General features: G+C 47.6%; 1 protein-coding gene across 4 annotated transcripts in view; it reads right to left on the minus strand.

The window, feature by feature from the left end:
• Nucleotides 1-217: 217 nt before the first annotated feature.
• Nucleotides 218-20,575, minus strand: part of TSPAN12 (tetraspanin 12) — a 326,891-nt gene continuing 306,533 nt past the window's right edge. For all 4 annotated transcript variants that reach the window (XM_085654151.1, XM_085654154.1, XM_085654152.1 and 1 more), the window contains 2 exons: nucleotides 16,896-17,039; nucleotides 218-1,522 (listed from right to left, as the gene is read on the minus strand). In XM_085654151.1, the coding sequence (XP_085510277.1) occupies nucleotides 1,298-1,522; nucleotides 16,896-17,039 (369 nt within the window). In that variant the 3' untranslated portion in view covers nucleotides 218-1,297. The remainder of the gene's footprint in view (nucleotides 1,523-16,895; nucleotides 17,040-20,575) is intronic.

A 20,575-nucleotide genomic window follows, 5' to 3' on the forward strand; every position in this document is an offset into this window, starting at 1 on the left:
TCCCACCAATCCAGATCTGTTTTGGGATACCGATACTTTGAGCTACCCAGTTAATCTATGGCAGAAGTTTCTCAGCCAATCCAGGTTCACTACATTTTCTCACCAGTTTCATAAGGTTTCAAACTACTGAACGTATAAGCACCTTTGTGCAACCAGACCTGAACCTGCCTACTGTAAACAGAATTTTTTCCATCCGAACAGGACTCAACTTCTTGCATGAGGTTTCAAAGTTTATTCAGGATAATAAAAGTGAATAGCAAAATAAATACTTTTTTTTTTACACTTTTTAGGCAAACAATAAGTATTGACATATCAATTATTACTGTTTAGGCAGACAAAAACAGTGTCACACTGGCATTTTGATTTTCCAAGTGCACCACACTTAAAAAACACAACTATATGGCGTGTTCTTTAGTACTGTCCCTTTTACATATCGCCACTAGCTCCCTGCCCGCTCCTTTCATGACACTGCTTTCTGTAATATGGTCTCACCTGAAATTCACACATCATCTTATGCAATGTTGCTGCTTCAAGAAAAATGTTGATTGGAATTAGTTCTGTATTATATAATTTACCCTAGAGTAGACAGTGATTTACTTAAGACTGTACAAATATTATGTAAAATATCTAAGAAACTTCAGCCTCGAATGTGTAAAGTAAAACGATGTTTTAAGTAAGAGAAGTGAACTCAGTATTAACATTCACTCTGTCAAAGCTACTGATGGCATAACATTTCTATTTTCTTGAAAATATTTCCGTTTTATAATTATGCTAGATGCACCAATACATACAATACAGGGCTATAGACAAATATATCCCAGATAAATTAAGGCATCTCAGTAGCACAAAGGAAAATAGATCCTATAGGGGAATCCTTCGTTTTAAAAATCGCCAGAACAGAGTGGGAGTATATTTAGCCTGAGTGTTAAACAATTTGATAAACTGTTGTCCTAAACATGTGTAACAGGTCTTCCGCCAAACCTGCACTTTACCCTACACTTCTGGTTTTTACAAAAAGTTAACTGGGCTTTCATTTAATCTATGTATATTCTCTACATGTGCTATAATCTGGATTAAGTTATATAAATTAAAATATATATATTTTTAAAACAGCCTTTTGCACCGAATAATGCCCTGAAACATAAGGTTATTCAAAAAGTAAGTTACCTATTTTTGCTATTTAGGAAATCCGATTGTCACTGGCATACAACATTTTATGGACACAATGCATGATGTGAATCCCCAAACCTACAATTTTTCTATCAACAAGTAGTAGTGGTCTTGAGTTTGAATTTAATCAGGCTGGGTTTCCGCAGCACGATAGCTGCTGTCCCGAGTCATTTTCCAAGGGTTTCAATTTCTCTGCGACAGGATCTTTTCTGTCATAATATAGAGCCCACAACAGTGTGAGTGTAAGTATCATTGCTAAAATCTGTGTCACTCCAATCGAGATTCCCAGAACGTGTAACACTTTTAACTGCTTTGTTCCTCGTAAGAAGCTGTACATTTTCCGACCACAGCCCTAGAAGAAAAAAAGCATATACAAAACTTACTTCATATGCATTCAAAAGTCTCAAGCGTGCACTGAAAAGATCATAAATGGATACAAAGCCATGCAGAAAAACAGCAGCTTTTACTATTCAGGCATGCATCCTTAGTTGAGCACGGGAAGGTGCATTATTAGTAACAATACACCTTCTCAATCACAACTTCTTTTCAAGGGTTAGCAGAAAACTTTTTGGTTAAAGGCACAGGTCTGAAATGGTAATAAAGACATATTCCAATGCTGTTGTAGGGTTATAAGAAACACTGAAAAATCGAAAACCGTCGACGTTTTAGCACCATCTCTCTTAAAATTGGCCAAAGGACAAGTTACTTACCTTATTCAATGGTTATTCTGGAGGATACTGTTTCTAACCACAGATTTCCCCACTTGTGAATAATTCCTCAGGTGACAGACTGGATTCAGACACTCCAAAACAGTACTCCTGCGCACCGCTGTGTGTAGTAGAGCGGCTCCGCAACAACATCATTCTGCTCTGGAAGTGACAAGCATATACCACCCAGGTGTAGTGACGTCAGTTGCATTTTAAGGCTTGTCCACACCCTCAGATGCAAAGCCCATTGAAAAATTGGCTTGACCAGTGTGCAGATCTTTAGGTTGGGATCCTCTTTATGTTTAGATTTATTTTATTGATTGTTTTTGCTGGGTCTGTATGTTGATCCATGTTCTTTCAGTGTTCATGATTATGTGGCCCACATGCAGGACCATCTTGGTGGGCGATAAACCCTGCTCACCCCCTTGGTAGCTTGGCAAGCGAAGTCAGGCTTATCTTAGAGGCAGTCTGTAAGGCATTTGCACATAACCAGCAGTAATACAGTGTAAGCACTACAAAAGGACACCACACCAGTTTAGCAAAAAATCCAATATTTTTATATACTTAAGACAAGACCAACAAGCATTTGCAATGCAATAGGACTCGCATTTACGCAAGACCTATTGCATTGCATCACAGACAACGGGGGGCACGGACAATGGGAGTGCGGAAAGTGGTGCTGACAATCTAAATAACATGTACCGTACTGTGTAACACTCGAAGTAAAGGGGCTAGTGGCATGGGAGGGTACAAATGATGACATGGCCATAATAAGGAGGGACTAACAAGCCTCATAATCAATCAGACGGCAGCATTTACGAAAGACAATGACACAAGCCAATTAAAAACATGAGCTGAGAGTGGGTGGAGCTTCCACAGAGTTTCCACTCCATACTCTATTACTGCATGCCTCGCAAAGTGAGCAGCGCATGCGCGCTGCCGCTATAGACTCGACCTAAAAATGACTGATGTTACCCAAAGGTCGTGGGCTTGGTAGAGTTCAGAGCAAGTTTTTTCCTTTAAGTCTTTTTTGTCTAGTTACTGTGATTGAAAGTTGCTTCTATGGCTGCTGATCAGCGTGGGCTAAAGCTACTGTGGTGCACCTGGCACTGAGCCGCTGTGCTTACCCTGCAGTGTGACCTGGGCACAGAGCCACTATTTTTCTCTATCATTCCCATCTACCCGATAATCATTATCAGCTAGTTATGCCACTAATGCATTTTAGTGCATACCTGTTATTCGCTGTCAACCCCCAAGCAGCTCTATAGACCTGGGTGAAGTTACTTCATATTAAAAACAAACATTGGCGAAAGCAAGTAAGTCTTTGTTTGACCACCATCATTTGGGCTTTTTCAGTGCTTGTTTTGTCAAAGCTTTTGTAAAACCTTATTTTGTTGGAAGAGCCGCTGACCCTTGCCAATAAAAATTAAACAAGCATTGGCATTGCCAATAGGTCTCGCCTTTGGGACCTTATAAGTGTTTAGCCATGCAACAGTTGATGATCTTGCACCAAGGATATTGTGCTGCATAACTAAATACTTATAAGGTTTCCAAAGCGAGACCTATTGGCTATGCCAATGCTTGTTGAAATAGGGTACATAAATGAATGGGGTAATGCTGCAACTCGGTGCTCTTTTGAACAGGGGTAAAATAACCCACGTAAGTGATGTGTTCAGCCTTCACCACAGCTGTATATTTCACATTAGTCCCGAGGATTCACTGCACAGTCCCCATGTGCGACTTGTGAGGGGCAGGCTCCAGCCTGGATGCTGCAGGACTACTATTGCAAACGTATTTTCTGCCACCGACCGCGCGCTCTGATAACTCGGAAATCTGAAGGATGCAGGCAGCGCTAGCGTTCCCGAGGAGCTAAGGCAGGAAGGAGGGGGCGGGGCCGTTCTAAATGGGATCCTGTCCCGGCATAAAACGTGGGCGGCCGTGGTTTAGATAACACAGGCCCTGCTGCGTTAACCACGGTTCGGTGTGAGTCAATGAAAGGAGTGGAGCTACTCTTCTGACGGAGCGGTGAAAGGACAACTAAAAGAGTCAGGACTGACAGGAAGTGAAGTACTAAACCAAACGTTAGCTAAACCAATAGAAACAAAGAATAAAGAAATAAACTGCAGAGAACGAGAGGGAAAAGAAAAGAGAAGCGACGGATGGAAGCTAAGTTAAGTGTCCAGGAAAAGAGGCGAACTAAAGTGGAAAGTTTGTAATCAGGAAAGGGTGCGTACAAATAATTGAACGCGAGGCTCAGAGAACAGAGGGTGTAAGAAAGATGGCAAAATGAGTGTGATATGAACAAGCAAAAAGACAGACAAAGAAAGATTCGAGGGAGAGAAAGAGGAAAGGAGGAAACGTGTGACAGGGATATGAAGGCAGCGTAAAGAGCAAGCAATAGTTCACTTTAACAAAATATCAAAGGAAATAAATGAGAGATAAACATTAAAAAGAGAAAGAGAGCAAAAGCATCACGAGACAGCAGGAGAGGGATAGTAAGAGCAAAAATATAGACAAGCGCTAGTAATGTTGCCAGTTGTGGGTGTGCTGGCAGAGGAGGCTGGGTCTGCGCAGCAAAGCGGCCGTGCGGCCGCGAAATTGAAAGTGATCGTGATCAAAGCGGCCGTGCGGCCGCGAAAGTGAAAGTAAGCGCGGCGCGCGCGCCCGCGCACATGCACTGTAGCTTTAGGCCACGGCAGCACTTTGTAAAGCCCAGATATAAAATGTCTCTTCGAGCCTTTGGCTCGCGAGACCTAAAAACGATAAAAATCCACAATAATGTACTTCAAAATCTTCAGTTATCAAAATATGCTTGAAAAACAGTTCCTTGATGTCGATAGCTCCGTCCGGGGCCATCACGGCGTGAGCAAACAGACCCAAACAGTTCTGGCTGACCGCAGTGTCGCAGGCCACCTACGGTGTTGGGAAGACCCGCAAACAGTACCTTTTAGAAATGCAGGGCATCGGCGACCTCTCGTTGAGCTTCCGAAAGCACAGTGTCCACAGGTGTCTGTTCCGGAGGTCGTTGCAGGAGTCGTGGGGGCCCTCGAAGTCACACGCGTTGCAGATCGATCTCTCTGAGTCAGGAACGCTGGGGTCGGCAGGCATTGGGTGCTGCGGTGCGAAGGGCAGCGTGCGGTGCCATCAAGTCGCATTGCGAGCAGCGGCTCGGTGGCGTCATATGGCATCGTCTGTGAGCCTGGGGTTGCAGTGCGAGATGAAAGCGGTGCTCGTCGCGGTGCTGGTAGGTCATGGAGCAAGCAGCAGCGTCGTCGTTGGCTGACGAACTGGAGTCAATGGCGCCGGCAGGCCAAGGTGGCGGTGCAGGATGAGAGTGGTGCACTCTAAACACGGTGCAAGCAGCAGCATCGATTTCGGCGAGGAGCGTCGCCATCTGGGATACCAAGGTGGCGTCGTGAAGCAAGGCAGTGCGGAGCGCGGTGTCCACAGGTCGCAGTGTTAGCAGCGGCTCGGTGGCGGCGTCAGCAGTGAGACCAGGGTCGTGGTGCGGCGTTGTCCTCTGCGGTGCCTTCAGGACACAGTCGGCAGTGGCATTGTAGATGTCGTCGGGTTGCTTTTCTGTTGCAGCACAAAACACAGTCCCCAGTGCTGAGGGCAGAAGAGCTTGAAGTCTTTGCTGTTCCTGAGACTTCTTGAACAGGGGGCAAGCTCTACCCCAAGCCCTTGGAGAAACTCACAAAGTAGATTGCAGGAAGTTCAGTCCAGTCCTTTCACTGCCCAAGACAGAAGCAGCCACTGCAGGCCAACACAGCAAAGCACACAGCAAAGTGGTAGTTCCTCCTCACAGCTTCTCCAGCTCTTCTTCTTGGTCCAAAAGAGTTCTAAAGTTCAGGGGTCTGGGCCCCAATATTTATATCCCAAAATCCTTTGACATCTTAGGCAGAGTGTGTCTGTGCCCAGCCAGAACCAGTTCTGCCTTCTCTGGTGTGACTTCCCGGCAGGAGGTGGAGGCGGCATGGTCAGAGGTAGACCAGGCCCTTTGAGGTGCAAGGAAATCTCCTCCCCCCCCTTCCCCAATTACAGCCCAGGTCTATTCAGCCCTTTCCTGACCTACCTAGACTATCTGGAGCCACTCCTGCTCCCCTGCCTTCACTCAACTAAAACCCAGACAGGCAATCCACATTCCAGCAGAGGCACACTGGATGGCTGAGCAAGAAAATACCTACTTTCTTAAAGTGGTATTTTCAAACACAGAATGTAAAAATCACCTTGACTAAAAGATGCATCTTTATATTCTGAGTTCAGGGATACTAAACTTTATTTCCCTACCCAACTTATTTGTAAGCAGGAAGGAAACCGAATGGCTTTGCCACAGGCGCAACACCTCAGTCACAGATCATTCCTTGGCACCTTACGCGAAGCTCACATGTTCTGATCACTTTCACAGCAGGTACAAAACAAGCATTTGGCTAAGTCCTAGAATATGGTTTGCGAAAAAGAGGCGCAAGGAGGCACAATTTTTCTAAGCATTTGAAATTGTGATGCAGAAAGGGACTGCAGCACACTGCATGGAAATGAATTACTTTAGTAAAGCCATCATTAGGGCGAATGTGGGCTTGTTGTAAGTACACACGGTCATGGAACCAGATGAGCTACTACTTTTTAATCATCTGAGTGATATTTTTGTACTTTGGCACTCTAATTCACATGTTCTCATTCCCTTGAAATTAACGTCAAATGAAAAACAAACAAAAGTTTTAAATAAAAATCTAAGTTCTTTGGTTTATTTGTTTGTCTCTATGTCACTATATTTAAAGGTGTAACAACTCGACTGCTTAAGTGGAAAGTAGGGTGTCACAGAGGTCATGAGATGTCAACACTGAACCTGCTGATGTTGGGGGATTTCTCAGGCTTTTTATCCTGAGTGTTTTAATTGAGTTTTCAACGTTAAAATCAGATAGATCGTACAGGCCATTTATCGGATATTAGGCATATGATATAATAATGGTCAGATGGGCATTTGAGGTAGGCTCAATATAATCACACTAGCTTCCATTAACGTGTTAAGGCATCTCTCAAGACCCACCAAAGCCACCACACTATCCAGCTGAGAATTCTGCTTGGCTATAGTGATGCCTGCCACGCTAGTACCAAAGCCCTCCAAGCAGCCTATTTCCTTGGCATCTGAAGGCGGGAGGTTTTGGAAGTGGGCTCGAGAAGTAGGTGGGGTAGATGGTTAGGAAGCAATGCCGCAAAAGTGGATCCACCATTACCCCTGATTTTCTAGTGTTTGAGGCCTCTCCAGGATCTATATGCATCGTCTATATGTGGGCATTGGTTCACACCTCACAGCCATTCCTGCAATGAGGCTTCTCACTTGATTTCCTGTGCAATGCCTCTTTTGACTATCAGACACCACATCCTGAGTAGTGTGTGGGGGCCTCACATGCCTCCTACTCCTTCCATTATACCCAGAAGTGCTATCTTGAGAGTAGGGCAAAAAAGGCCGTCCTGCTACTGTAGGTGAGGAGTACTGTATTAGTGACCAGAAATGCCAGATTTTCAGGCATTCACACATTACATGGGTGAAGGTGCCAGTAGTGTTCTTTTATTGGGTATAGTTTGGCCATGTGCTCGTGCCCACTCCCCATAGCCTCTCTGGAGTAGAATTTGTTATATGGATAGTTAAATTGTATAAATCAAAGATGGACAGAGGCGGCATGTTTGCGGTGTATCATCTTAGACTTGCGGCAGTCATCTATGGTACCCACATCTCCTTCCCAGCTTGAGCGGAGGGATATCAGAGGGTCTGGGAAATTGGCCACTAAGGAGTGGTATATATGGGATATGCCTCTTTTCCTTATTGGTTCCCGCACCAGCTTTGCTTCCAGCCGATAACATTCTGAGAGTGCCACTAATTTTTCCTGATAGGGCTCCAACGCATGTTGTAGCTCTAAGAACCAGAAAAAGTAGGATTCATGTAGTGTAAATTCTGCCTTTAAGTCATCAAATGATTTATATGTGGCTCCCATCCTAATTGTCACCCAGTTTGGAGATCCTGATGTAATGCAAAGACCTAAAGCCCATTAAGATTGCCGAATGGACAAGCCAATCTCCCCATAGATGAGGGGGGGGGGATATAGTGAGGAGGGCAGGGGAATAGCTGTAGGAGTCCCAGCTGATATATTTCAGGGCCTTACACCATGCAAGTAGTGTGACCTTTATAACTGAGGGAAGTGAGTTGGGGACTGTAGAGAAGACTAAGGGGTATATTCACAAGAACCCGTGCTAAACAACTCCAAAAAATGTTAACACAACTTTACACATCGCAGCCTATCACGGGAAAATAACCGTGTCAACGTGGAATTCAGAACACGACGGTACCATGCGATAGTCCGCCCAAAATGCAGACAATGTCCGCGATACAAGCACCACGACGGCGATAAAAACACAAACCCCAACGCAAAAATACATGCGATGGGCCAAAGCGTGAAGAGGAAATCAGCGATAAGCAGCGCCAGGCCTGCAATACACACATGGCAGGCGGGAAAAATCACTATAAAAGTAGAAAAACACAAACTGACCAACACCCAAGCACCATGGAGGCAGAAGGAGCAGGCGCAGAGGACGAGATCAACCCACAAGCACCCCAGACGACCAGCCTGGGACCTCGGGGGACAGGGAAGGGCAAGAAGAAGAAGACGAAGTTCAGTCAGCAGGAACAGGATCCTAGTCCGGAGGTGACGGAACACCATCAACAACTGTTTGTCACCTCCAACGTGTCATTGGGCACCAAAAATGGAAAAAGGCGGAACATCGCTGACAAGGTGAATGCCGTCGGGGAGCACAAGAGGTCAATGGACGAGGTCTAGAGGCGATGGACTGACATCAAGCGGAAGACCAAGGATAAACTCACAGCCAATCAGAAGGCAGCAATGCAGACTGGAGGTGGGAGCCCAGCACCACAGCTCATGCTGGATGACAAGGAGGAGCTGGTGTCGACAGTCATCAGTGTGGAGACTGTGGCCGGAGTCGGGGGACCGGACACTGCTCGACAGGACACAACACAACACAACCACAACAGGGTGAGTGACCACCAGGTACTGGGGGGACGGGTGGAGATGGCCACAATGGCACACATGCACAATCAAGCAGAGCACAGTGCACACCCACAATGACTGGGTCATGGCCCTGAACTACAGACTGTCGTCACAATGTACAATGCCATGCTGTCTGAATGTCAACATGTACCATGCGGTTACATACATGTGGACACATTATAATACACCATCTCCCCTTCACATTGCAGGGGCACCGTCAACACCTCCTACAGAGCAGTCCCAGGCACTCTTCACTGATGACGAGGACAACACCCCCAGTATTGACACCCAAGCCCTCCGAGACATCATAGAAATTATCTGCAACTCACCTCCAGGATCAGGGCAGCCCAGCTGCATCGAGGAGACCCCACCCACTACCCAAACCACCCAGCAGGAGGCACCCACAGCCCCAGCAGTCTCCCAAGACCCCCAGGAACAACACAGCCTTCCAACATCGTGTGCTGGAGGGCCGGAGGGAGACGGCTGAGCAGGTGCGGGTGGGGTTCCAGACCATGGCTACCAAACTGGACACCATCCATGGGTGTCTAGGCCCGCTCTATGGTCTCCAATGAGCCCTGACAGACATCGCTGGAGTCATGACGCGGAGAGAAGAACACCTGTCTGCTCAGAGTGGCTGCAGCGATGCCAGCCATGAGCTGACACATGCGGAGGCTCATGGAAGACATGGTGCGGATGGAGGCAGAAAGGATGGCAGCCACGCTGCACATCAGCGAAATGTAGCTGGGCTCTACCATGCCCTGCAGATCCTCATCATGGCATTGCTGCCACATGGTGTGGTGCTGATGAATGCTGCTGCCCCCACACCATCCACATCTCCGCCCCCCAGTGTGTCAGTGCCTCACAGTGCGGCAGGCCTAGCCACTCCGGCACCTGATGTGTCACTGCCACACATTGCAGCCGACAAACCTCCTCCGGCCCCTGATGTGTCAGTGGCACTCAGTGCCGCAGCCGGTGCTGCAACACCCACAGATGGGGCAGAGCACACATCCAAGGACGTGGATGGGCTTGACTTCAGAAGGAGACACTAGCATTCATTTCCACCACCTGGCCTGTTTCTGCTTGGTGCCGCACATGGCCCCCATTGTGAGAAGTTGGCCTGATATATGCTGTCCACTAGTTATAGTGGGCACCCTGTATCAGTCCAAACAACCCCTTATGGTGAATAGGTTAAAGACAACCTTTATTGAAAGCTATCCTAGTGGTAGCTATGGAGAGCAGCCTTCAGGCTAAGTCTTGAAGGAATGTAAAGCAGCTTGTTTTACCAGTCTATAATCTCTTGAATGATCAAATGAAAGTACAACCACACCAGGTATATATTTAAAATATATGGGGTTAAGATAAAAAACACACCCCTCTAGTCTCTTTATGAGGCTTGAGTTCGAAGTACTGAAGTTACAAGTTAGCAATCAACAGTAATAGCACAAATACACGTTTGGGCCCTAGGGGCATACCAAACCATATACCAATAAAGCGGTATAAGAACCACGACTGAACTAGACAAGGCCTAGAGCCTGTAGAATCGCTGGGACCCCAAGGAACCACCCAAGGTAGTGACACAGGGGACCCACGGGTTCCCGTTAGCTTCTATGGGCAATGTTGCGGTTGGAAATTTAAAGATTAGGGACACTTAGAAATGAGTCAGGACCAAACCCTTTTGGACTTAGGAAGTTCTAGGGCTAGCACCAACGGGAGCACCGGAGTACTCGTGTTATCTCACCCAGGGAAGCCGGGTGCATAGGTGTCTTTTGGCATCGGGTCGCGTCATCGATTTCAATGGGAGCTGGCGAAGAAGTGCTGCTGCCGAGAAGAGGAGAAGGGTCCGAAGCGATCCAAGCCTGGATCTAGGATGGAAGGAACCTGAAAGCAGAGGGGACAGAGTCTGGGTCACTTACCAGTGACCAAGGGCACGATAGACCATTGTCCACAGATGTCAGGTGCTTCAGGTGAATTCACGGGTGTCTTGACTCTTCAGCCATAAGGTCCAGGAGGCACCGATGACGACCAGGAGCTAGATTCAAGTTGTCCAACGAAGTCTGTCGAGTGCTGTGGTGTCGGCGACCAGATTGGACCCAACAAGCCTTGGCAACGGCAAGTCACATGGAATCAGAGAAAGGACGTCGGTTCAGGCCAGCAAGGTCTGGGGGACTCACCCAGCGAGGATAAGTCGGGGCACATCTGGAGCAACCAGAAAAGCCCACTCGGAAGAGGAGTCGCCTTCATGGGGACCTACTAGCCAACGGGCTAGCGATCGCGAAGGAGCCTTGAACGGTCGCACTGGAAACTGGCCCACGGGTCACTCGTGGAGTGGAGGCCAGAAATCTTCGGTGTAGGAGGTGCTCAAGGCTGGGGCTACTCTGAGCCCAAAGCACAACTTCGAGGAAGACCAGGAAGATGATGGAGCTGCAAAAGTTCACGGTGTCCAGGGGTCACGGGTCCACGGTTCCATGTCACCCACAAATGCCACGGGCCTCAGCTTTGTTGTGGATTCGGGGTAGCCTCGGGGAAGTCTGGAAATCCACCTCTGGGGATGCAGAGACTTCGGCGTCCGGCAGGAGCTTCAGAATTGCAGACCGGACAGTTGCTTCTTTGGAGCCTGCCAAGCAGGGGAGTCGCTCCTTGACCCCAAGGGAGATTTCTTCAGTCTTCTAGTTAAAGTAGAACGTCGAAGGTCCAGGATATATGTTGCAGAGTTTCGTCCAGGGTAATCTAAATTCGCAAGGACTGGGTTCCCATACTTATACAAAGTTTGGGGGGTTGGACATACTCTAGGGACCCACCTATGGGAGGGTTGGAAAGAGGGGTGGTTACACCCATTTCCTTTGTCCAGTTTCACGCCAGAGCAGGGGCAAGTAGCCCCTGCAACCGGTTTGAACTGGACTATGCACAGGGACACCAAGTGTGCCCCAGTGCAGGACTTCAAAGCACCAGAGAGTGCTCCCGCCCTGCCCCAATACACATCTGCCTGTCTGGGGAGGTGGTTACACCTCCCTGGGACAGAAAACCTATTGTCCAGGCCTCCCCTGCCGGAGTTTCGGTCAGCAGCAGGAGGGCAGACCCGTGTCTGTGGCAGTGGCATCCATTTTGTGATGCCAGGGCTTTAGAAAGTCTTTACCGGGTAGACCAGTGTGAACATGTCTCTCCCTCTAGAAGGGTGGAATGCTACCCCCGCCGCCAGAACTGGCAGCGGGGGTCGGGGGGTGGTTAGTATTCCACAGTGTTTGACACCAAACACAACATGTTTCCGTGCAGCCAGTCCAAAGTTAACACTTACCGCGAGGTTATAATGCACTTAAGAGTATATGGTCCGGCTGCACCACAAACAGCATCAGAGGAGGTACTCCGAACGCTGCAGAGGGGTTCTGGTCATGCAGGGGCACCCTCTCACATAAAAACCAAGCACTCTGCCTTCAGGATTTTTAAGGCCTGCCATAGGAGTGACTTATAGGTTTTATATGTGTGTGCAATGGTAGTGATATAGGTAGCCTATACCACAGTAAGGGGTGCAAGCACCACCTTACCCAGGCTGCAGTAGTAGACCTGTGGTGTCATTTTGGAGTGCTTCCCAGGGGTGGTATAATACATGCTTTAGCCCCTGGTAGGCCTCTGAGGTACCTATGCCCTAGGCACATAGAATACCATATACTAGGAGATTATAAGGCACTCCAGAATCCAATTAGAAATGTACCTAATGTACATGGAAACCATTTTAGAGAGAAAGCAGCTAGGCTGGGGGTCCTGATTAGCAGGGCCACAGCCAGACTAAGGTCGAAAAACAGTGAAACACCAGCAGAAAGTGGGGGTACCCATGTGAAGCAGATCCTACTCTCCTACACCCATGACCTTCCACTGACCCCCGATACACTCCGCTGCACTCACTTTGGACCGTGACATGGACTGCCATTTCCTGTTCGATGACCAGTGACACGGCGACCAGACTGCGGACTGTACCCTTCCTCTTACGCAGTACTTGTCATCCCCGGATGGACTCTGGCTGGCCCTCCACGGGCCCAATATTGTGTGGTGTGCTTGGCATGGCCCTGTACCGCTCCAGAACTCCACTGGATGTGCAATAAACCTCCAGTAACGCACTGCTGTCTCGTGTATTTCATCATTCACGTATGAATGCGTGGATGGATGTAGGGACAGTGATTGCCCTTACGTCCATGATGCTCATCTAGTGGGATGCCCTGCACTGGTCCGGCGTACGCCAGGCCAGCCCACTGCACTTACGCTCAGAGGGGGGGCCTACGTTGCTGACTGTCGCAGGCGTACTCGTTGGTGGTGTGCAGGTCACTGGTCTAGTTGTCAGCATGTCACGGCCACTCCCTGAGGGCAGGTTTGCACACACACACACCACATCCATCCGGCACAGGCCATGTGACCCCGCACATATAAGGCGCCGACAACATCACATTCCCCTCTGTCGGTGGTGACTGGATGACGGACGCTCCAGGGTTCTCAATCATAATGGGCCCATGAGTCGTAGCGCACAGGGTTAGTGGCACCTGAAGCCTTGTGGCCGTCACGTGCCTACCACCATGTGGTGCTGACTGGGGTTGCACAGGGTTAGTGGCACCCAAAGCCTTGCGGCTGTCACGGGCCTACCACCACGTGGCGCTGACTGGGGTTGCACAGGGTTAGTGGCACCGGAATAGCGGAGCGGGTGTGCAGCCTGCGATGACGTGTGCACTGATGTGGTCTCCGCCATTGATGACTCAGGACTCTGCGTCATATGTGGGACCTGCTGGCCCGGGGGGCAGGTCCGCAGGATGTGGGCCATGCCATGGTGGCGGGACGGGGGCCTGGAGCTTGCACGGGCACGTGTTGTGCCCACTGATGGACACACCGTTGGCAGCAGGTGAGCAGTGGAGCCTGGGTGCGCAGGGGCGGCGGCCTCTCCCTCCCTTCTCTCTCTTTCGCTCTCTCTCTCTCTCTCCATTCCTTTCCTCTCTGGCTTGCTTTCCTTCCTTCTCGGTTTCTGTGTCTCGCTCCTTTGATGTGCGCATGACACGCCCTGATTTTGTGCTTTATTTTCCAGGCTGTGACGTCGATATTGTCCCCGACGGACCCGACATGAGTCTTCCGCATTGGTGTTTTGAGTTGTATTTCAACAAAGCTTTTGGTTGTTACTTCAGTGCTGTGTGACTGTTTGTCGTTCTTCTGGACACACGTGTGTATTATTTTGGCAATGTGCGTCATCATGCGCTTTTTGTGGCTTTTGTCTCGTGCACAGTATGTGTGTTTCCGGGGGGGTGGATTGGGGGGTTGTGGCCCTCATGGGTATCCGCGTTGCTTGATCATTGTCACCATGGCATCTGTGGGTCTTCCGGAGAGGCTCTTGGCTGGGCTCCCTTTCTTGCTGCAGGTAGTCCTGCTTAACACCAGCAAAAGGCAGGTGTTAATTCCCTTCTGCTACCACAGCTTATCGCCTGTTTTTGGTTCGCATCGCAGATCTGGCAGTTCGTTGTGAAAGTGGGGGTTGTGGTTTTTTCGTTTGCTTTTGCACGGGAACGCCTACTCTGCATCTCATTAGGGTTAGTTGGTGGTGTCCACCGTGGCGGTAAATTTTGGGGCAGTTATCACGATAATACTGGCGATGTCTGAAGTTTGCACCGGCTTGTGAATGGGGTGTTACATCTATCTCCACCTTTGATGCGTTAAGGTGGGGATAAATCGGAGATAAGTCCTTGTGAATATCCCTCTAAGTGTGCTAGTCATTCCAAATTAACCTTGTTCCAACCTGTGTGCTACATAGTCATGTTTGCTAAAGAGCCAATTGTTAATGGTAAAAAGTTGGGCTGCCCAGTAATAAAGACGCAAGGCAGCAATATTCCCTCCTTCGTAGTAGAGCATCTTCATGATCCTAACAAAGGATAGTCTGGATTGTTTGCTTGCAAGAATTTAAGCCCGTGCACCCATTGCATTGAAGAAGCTGGCTGGGGTGTTGTATGGACACAATTCTACTGTATAGAGCATCCTTGTCAATACAATCATTCTCAATATTGCTCTCCTATCAAGACTTGAGAGGGGAGGGTGTCTGAATTGCTGGGGAATTGTGTAAAAGCTTACCTTCATGCCAGGCTCGCATGATTGCATACCTGGTCTATGTGGTTGAGGAGGTGGGAAGTGAAGGACAGTGGGATTCGGGGGATGGGGAGGGAATAACTTTGTACTGAATGGCCTGGATCATGTGTTCTGCCTCAGAAATTCTTCTCTCTGCTGTGATCTGGTTGCGGTGTTTTTCGATTTTTGCCCTGCAAAAGGAAGGGAGATTTGTAACTATTGGTATGGCTAAAGTATGTGGATACCAGAGTGGTCAAGGACCTTTGACAGCAGCAGGCTCCATCGTAAAGAAGTCTCATCAGGGACAGCGCATCTCCCATCACTAATGGTGCGTGCAGAGCTTCTTTGCACCCGTGGTCACCTTAAGGTAGGGTGGGCTACAATGCCAAAGCGTTTCATGCACCTTGCTACTTCATACCACTGAAATCTAATGTTAGGCTGTCTCAGAGAAACTCCAGTGCTTCCAACTGAGGTTGTCCTTCCTGTGTGTTTTATAGGAAAATGATGGGGGAGGATGCCAAAGTCTTCGCTTGAAAATCAGGCAGTGAGGAGGACGAGGAAGGCTGTGTCTTTAGTTAGGCTCCTACTCACCATGACTGCAGCGGAGCGCAGCCCACCAATACTCCAAATGGTAACAAAGGCAGGGCCCAATCCAAAAATCTGTGTGCTCTGCAGAGAGGCGTGTTTTGGAGTGCAAGGAAGGGCTTGCTGCAGGTATACAAGGCATTTGTCAGCCTCCCCTTCCTTTCAGATATTCACCTCTAAATCGCCAATGTTGTTCAGTTGTGGTGAAATGATGATCACTCACAAAACAAAAGCAGTAGACATGGATCTTCTTCAGGACCAAGCCAAACTGTGTCCTAGTCTGCCAATTGCCCAGTGTTTCAGTTCATCAGTATCCGCTACTGTGCCTGGCTCAGTGCTGTGGACAGGAATCTACGTTTTTGCCTGTCTTTCCGGGGCTATTGTGAGGCAGGTACATCCCAGGAGACACCATAGGCTCCAATCTTGCTACTGAGGCTGTCTGTCTTCTGGGACAGCTAGTCCTCTGGTGCCTCTTGTTCTGGTGGTGGGTCCCATGCATCATCAGAGGCCCCTACAAAGCTTCTCAGAACCTCACTTTTACCCCTCAGCATTGCGGTCCACCTCGCGGGGCCAGCCTAACGCCTGCAGTGTTAACACTCACTTTATACTGGGCTGGTGAGGACATGAACAACCAGGAACACAAACAGCAGAGCCTCCTCACAGTACAAATGGATCAGCTAAGTGCTCTTGAGAGATTTGTGACAATAGGTGGCCATTTGTGCAAAGGATATTGCCAAACTACAGAGGTGCTGTTCCGGAGCAGAGGAGAAAGCAGATACCATCTTTGTTGACCAAGTTTCACCCGCTCGAGAGTCCACGTGCATATATTAATTTGCCCGTCAATTTACCGTTTTAACTGTGTTTAGTACATATTGTGAAAAACACCACATATATAGTATTCTGTACTGTGAAATGGAAAACAACTGTCGATCCAGGAAAATACATGCAATATAGATAGTTTAAAGGACGTGGGCTCCTGAATCTGGTGGGGGAGGGGTATCTCTTAAGAATAATTCCACAGGTAAAAAGAATATGATTCAGATGTATCCAATTCTGTCCATTTGCATTTTATATCATTAAGTAATAAGAGCCAAATTATATGCATTCATTATCAATTTGAGCATCAATGTTATATCTTTATAAAACTGGACTTGTTTTTGTAATATTTTAGGAGAATACATTTTCATAGAATATCCTAAATGGCTCTAATACAATTAATCAAACAAGCACAAATGCCTTAAGTGAGACCCATGGCCCTTCTCTTAGTGATACTTAGTTTGCACTTTACCTCTTGGTGAAGGTCACTCAAATCTCCACTGTGCGCTTGTTTGGAGCATCCTTGGAATTCTTTGACACAGCAGGAATCAGGAGGCCACTCCATCTCCGTCACCTCCAGCCAGTCCGTCAGGTACACCACTCCACAGCACTTGAACTGTAAATCAAATGCTAGAGTTAATTTACATAATATGTTTCTGATGAAGTTTCGCTGCGATGGTTCTCAATCTGAATTTCCATCATTCTCTGGGTTACTGACCACATTCTACTACCCACTGTGAAAGAAGCACGCTGAAGAGGAGTCTTAACTTATCGAAGATTACATGCAACCTGATGAGCCTGAAGACAATCGGCTGGCACATGTAGAAACCACCATAATATTGTGCATCACAAGTGAGAAAAGTAACAAGCATTCGCAATTCAATAGGTCTCGCAATACTGAAAGTTTATGCTATTGGCATTGCCAATAATGTAATACCAATAGCTCAAACTTTCTGTAATGCGAGAGCTATTGCATTACGAATTGTTTTTGTCTACTTATTCATTTATTTATTTTTTTATTTTATTTTCTACTTATTTACTTTTGAAGCAATCACTGCACACGCGCTTTAGCTTATAATGTTTAAAGTTAAATCGCGGTGGTGGGATTGTAACAAAAGTAAAGAAATAGAAATAAAAAGGCGTGCGGCTGCATTTTTTTAAATGTATCTATTTTACAATGGCGGCACCCACACTTTAGCTTTAAACATCTTAAGCTAAATCGCGGGTGCCACAATTGCTTTTAAAATAAAGAAACAGAAAAAAAGGCATGGGGATACGCATTTTTTCTTTTTCTTTGCTTCTGTAGTAATCGCGGCACCTGCGCTTCAGCTTAAGAATGTTTAAAGCTAAGGCGCGGGTGCTGCGATTGTAACAAAAGTAAAGAAACAGAAGTCGGGCAGCCTTTTTTCCCTTGTATTTATTGACTTTTTTTGTTGAAAATTCTTATTGTGCATTTAGTTTACTTACAGAGTTCAAACGTAAAATAACATTGAAGTGTACATGCTTCACATCACAAGTCGCTCCATCTGGAGGACTATACAATTGTCCGTTATACCTTGTTATCAGTAAATAACAGATTTGCTTCCTTTATTCACTTACATCTGACACGGATTCCATAGGAGGTGGTGCACATATGTTCCCCATTTTCACTTCTTGGGGCACCCTCTATGTACATAGACTGCCTTCTCTACCACCATTGCCCCATCCATATCTCTACAACAGTCACAACACGTAGGTGTATCCTGCGCCCCCCAGTGTTTAGCAATGTTGCGTTTGGCCAGCATCATACCTAGCGTCGCCCATCTGTCTGGTTAAGGTCTGTAAGTTCCCAAATATTGAGGAGGTATCCTTTGGGTTCAGGTGCCACAGACTCCGCTAACCTGTGCAATTGTGTGCATAATTGTTCCCCAATAGGTCTCTATCTCCGGGCATACTCACCATGTATGATAAAATGTACCAATTGCCCCGCATCAGCTCAAGCAAATTGGGTCTTCCGCCCTCCCTATTTTGTGCAGGGTTACCCTCTTGTAGTATATTCGATGGAGTACTTTTAGCTGTACTAGCCTCAGTTTGGAAGGTATCGCCACCTCCGGTGGAGACGCCAGCGCCTCCTGCCAGTCCATCTCATCTAGTTCTCCTTACTCGGTCTACCATTTTTAGGTCTCGTGCCTAGCGATGCAGTGCGTAGCACTGCTCGCGCAGTGAGAGTCCTTTTGTACGGGGTTCCGAAACGGACCCTGGAATTGTACATGCTTGTGCGTGTTTTTAGTTTCGTGTCGTGCTATTGGCTTTTGCCTGCGTGTTTGTTTTTAAGATAGCAGGCAATAGGCCAAAAGCGGGTGCATTGCTCCGCGCATGGCCTATTGGTGTCTAATACGCGCATTGCTGCCATATGGTTTCAATTATCGTGCCCAGACACGGGCGCGATAATTGAAACCATATGGCTCGCTGTGGCGCGCGCACACCACTTGCGGCTTTCTCGGTTTCCAAAAGCGATGGCTTTCAGTTTCGCGATCGCTTTACTTGTGGCTTTGCGGCTCCAATACACTTTGTTGCTCAATTAGAAAAAAATGCGTGGCTAATAATTACGTGGTTACAGGCTACCGCTTACGTCATGGGGCAAGTTGCCAGCTCTGCACAAGTGAGGATAGCTGATAGTGTCACTAAGCTACAAGGCAGACAGTGAAAACATTACACAAAGCAGTATTTGTTCTGGTGCTTCACAGAGGGCGCTCACGTCTCCTTGGAAAGCCCCACGCCCCCCCTGATAATGCAGGAGGTGGAAGCTGGAGAACACCCAGTTCACATTACAGCTCTATACTTTCTTCTCCCTAATGTAGCAAAGAGGCGCACGTAGCTAATTAACTTTAGCTGATTAACTTTAAAACAAGGAGACTTCGGCGCTAACTTCTACTTCCTCAATTGATTGAAAGCGTGTGATCTTGGACAGAGTCCTTTCTCTTTCTGTCACCCAACAGCACTGATAACAATGGGACTAGTGCCCATGACAACAATGAGAATAGAGTTGATACCAGTGGGACTAGTGCCCATGACAACAATGAGGATAACACTGATGATAACAATGGGACTAGTGCCGATACGAAGAATGAGAATAGCACTGATGATAACAATGGGACAAGTGCCGATGCCAACAATGAGAATAGCAATGATGATAACAATGGGACTAGTGCCCATGACAACAATGAGAATAGCACGGATAACCATGGGACTAGCGCTGATGCCAACAATGAGAATAGAGCTGATGATACCAATAGGACTAGTGCTCATGACAACAATGAGAAAAGCCCGGATAACGGGACTAGTGGCGATGATAACGCTATGGCAATTTATAGAGCGCGCGATTACCAAGAAGGTGTCCTGGCGCTTATCCACTCCTCCCATGACCGGTCAGGCAGAGGAAATTAGTTCACGAACAGCCAGGTCTTCAGCGACTTTCTAAAGCACAACAGGTTATCAATACGTCGCAGGTGGAGAGGCAGCTTATTCCATAGTTTGGCAGCACCAAAGGAAAAGCTGCACCCGCCCCAGCGGGCCTTTTTTTATCCAGGGGACAGTGATCAGTTTAGCATCAGATGATCGAAGCCGACGCGGAGGGGAATACCATTTAAATTGTTTTATTAAAAACTGAGCCTTCCTCATGCAAGGCTTTAAAAACCAGGCACAGTGCTTTAAACCGGACCCTATTTTTAACTGGAAGAAAGTGCAGATCTTGAATAGCCTTCGAAATAGGAGCAAATTTGGGGGTGCCTTTCAAAAGTCTAGCAGCAGCATTTTGCAGCAGCTGCAGTCTATGCAACAGATTTTGCTGTAGATTAAGGTACAGACTGTTGCAGTAATCCAATCTGGATAATACCAGGGCAGTAACCACCGTTTTACGGCATTCAAGTGGGAGCAGAATCAAGATTTTTTTCAGAATTCTCAGCACGTACCCTGTTTTGGAGGCTACCGCTTTAACCTGGGCGGCCATGAAAAGTTTGACATTCACCACAATCCCGAGATTTTTTACCTTCTCAACCGGGATGGGGAGAGCCCCCAAGGCCTCTAGCCACCATGAGGGCGTCCAGAAATTGGGGTTTTTGCCAAACAGCATGACCTCGGTTTTATTCGAGTTCACCCTGAGACAATTACTGG

This window comes from Triturus cristatus, chromosome 4_1 (assembly GCF_964204655.1).
Source record: "Triturus cristatus chromosome 4_1, aTriCri1.1, whole genome shotgun sequence".
Lineage (NCBI taxonomy): Eukaryota > Metazoa > Chordata > Amphibia > Caudata > Salamandridae > Triturus > Triturus cristatus.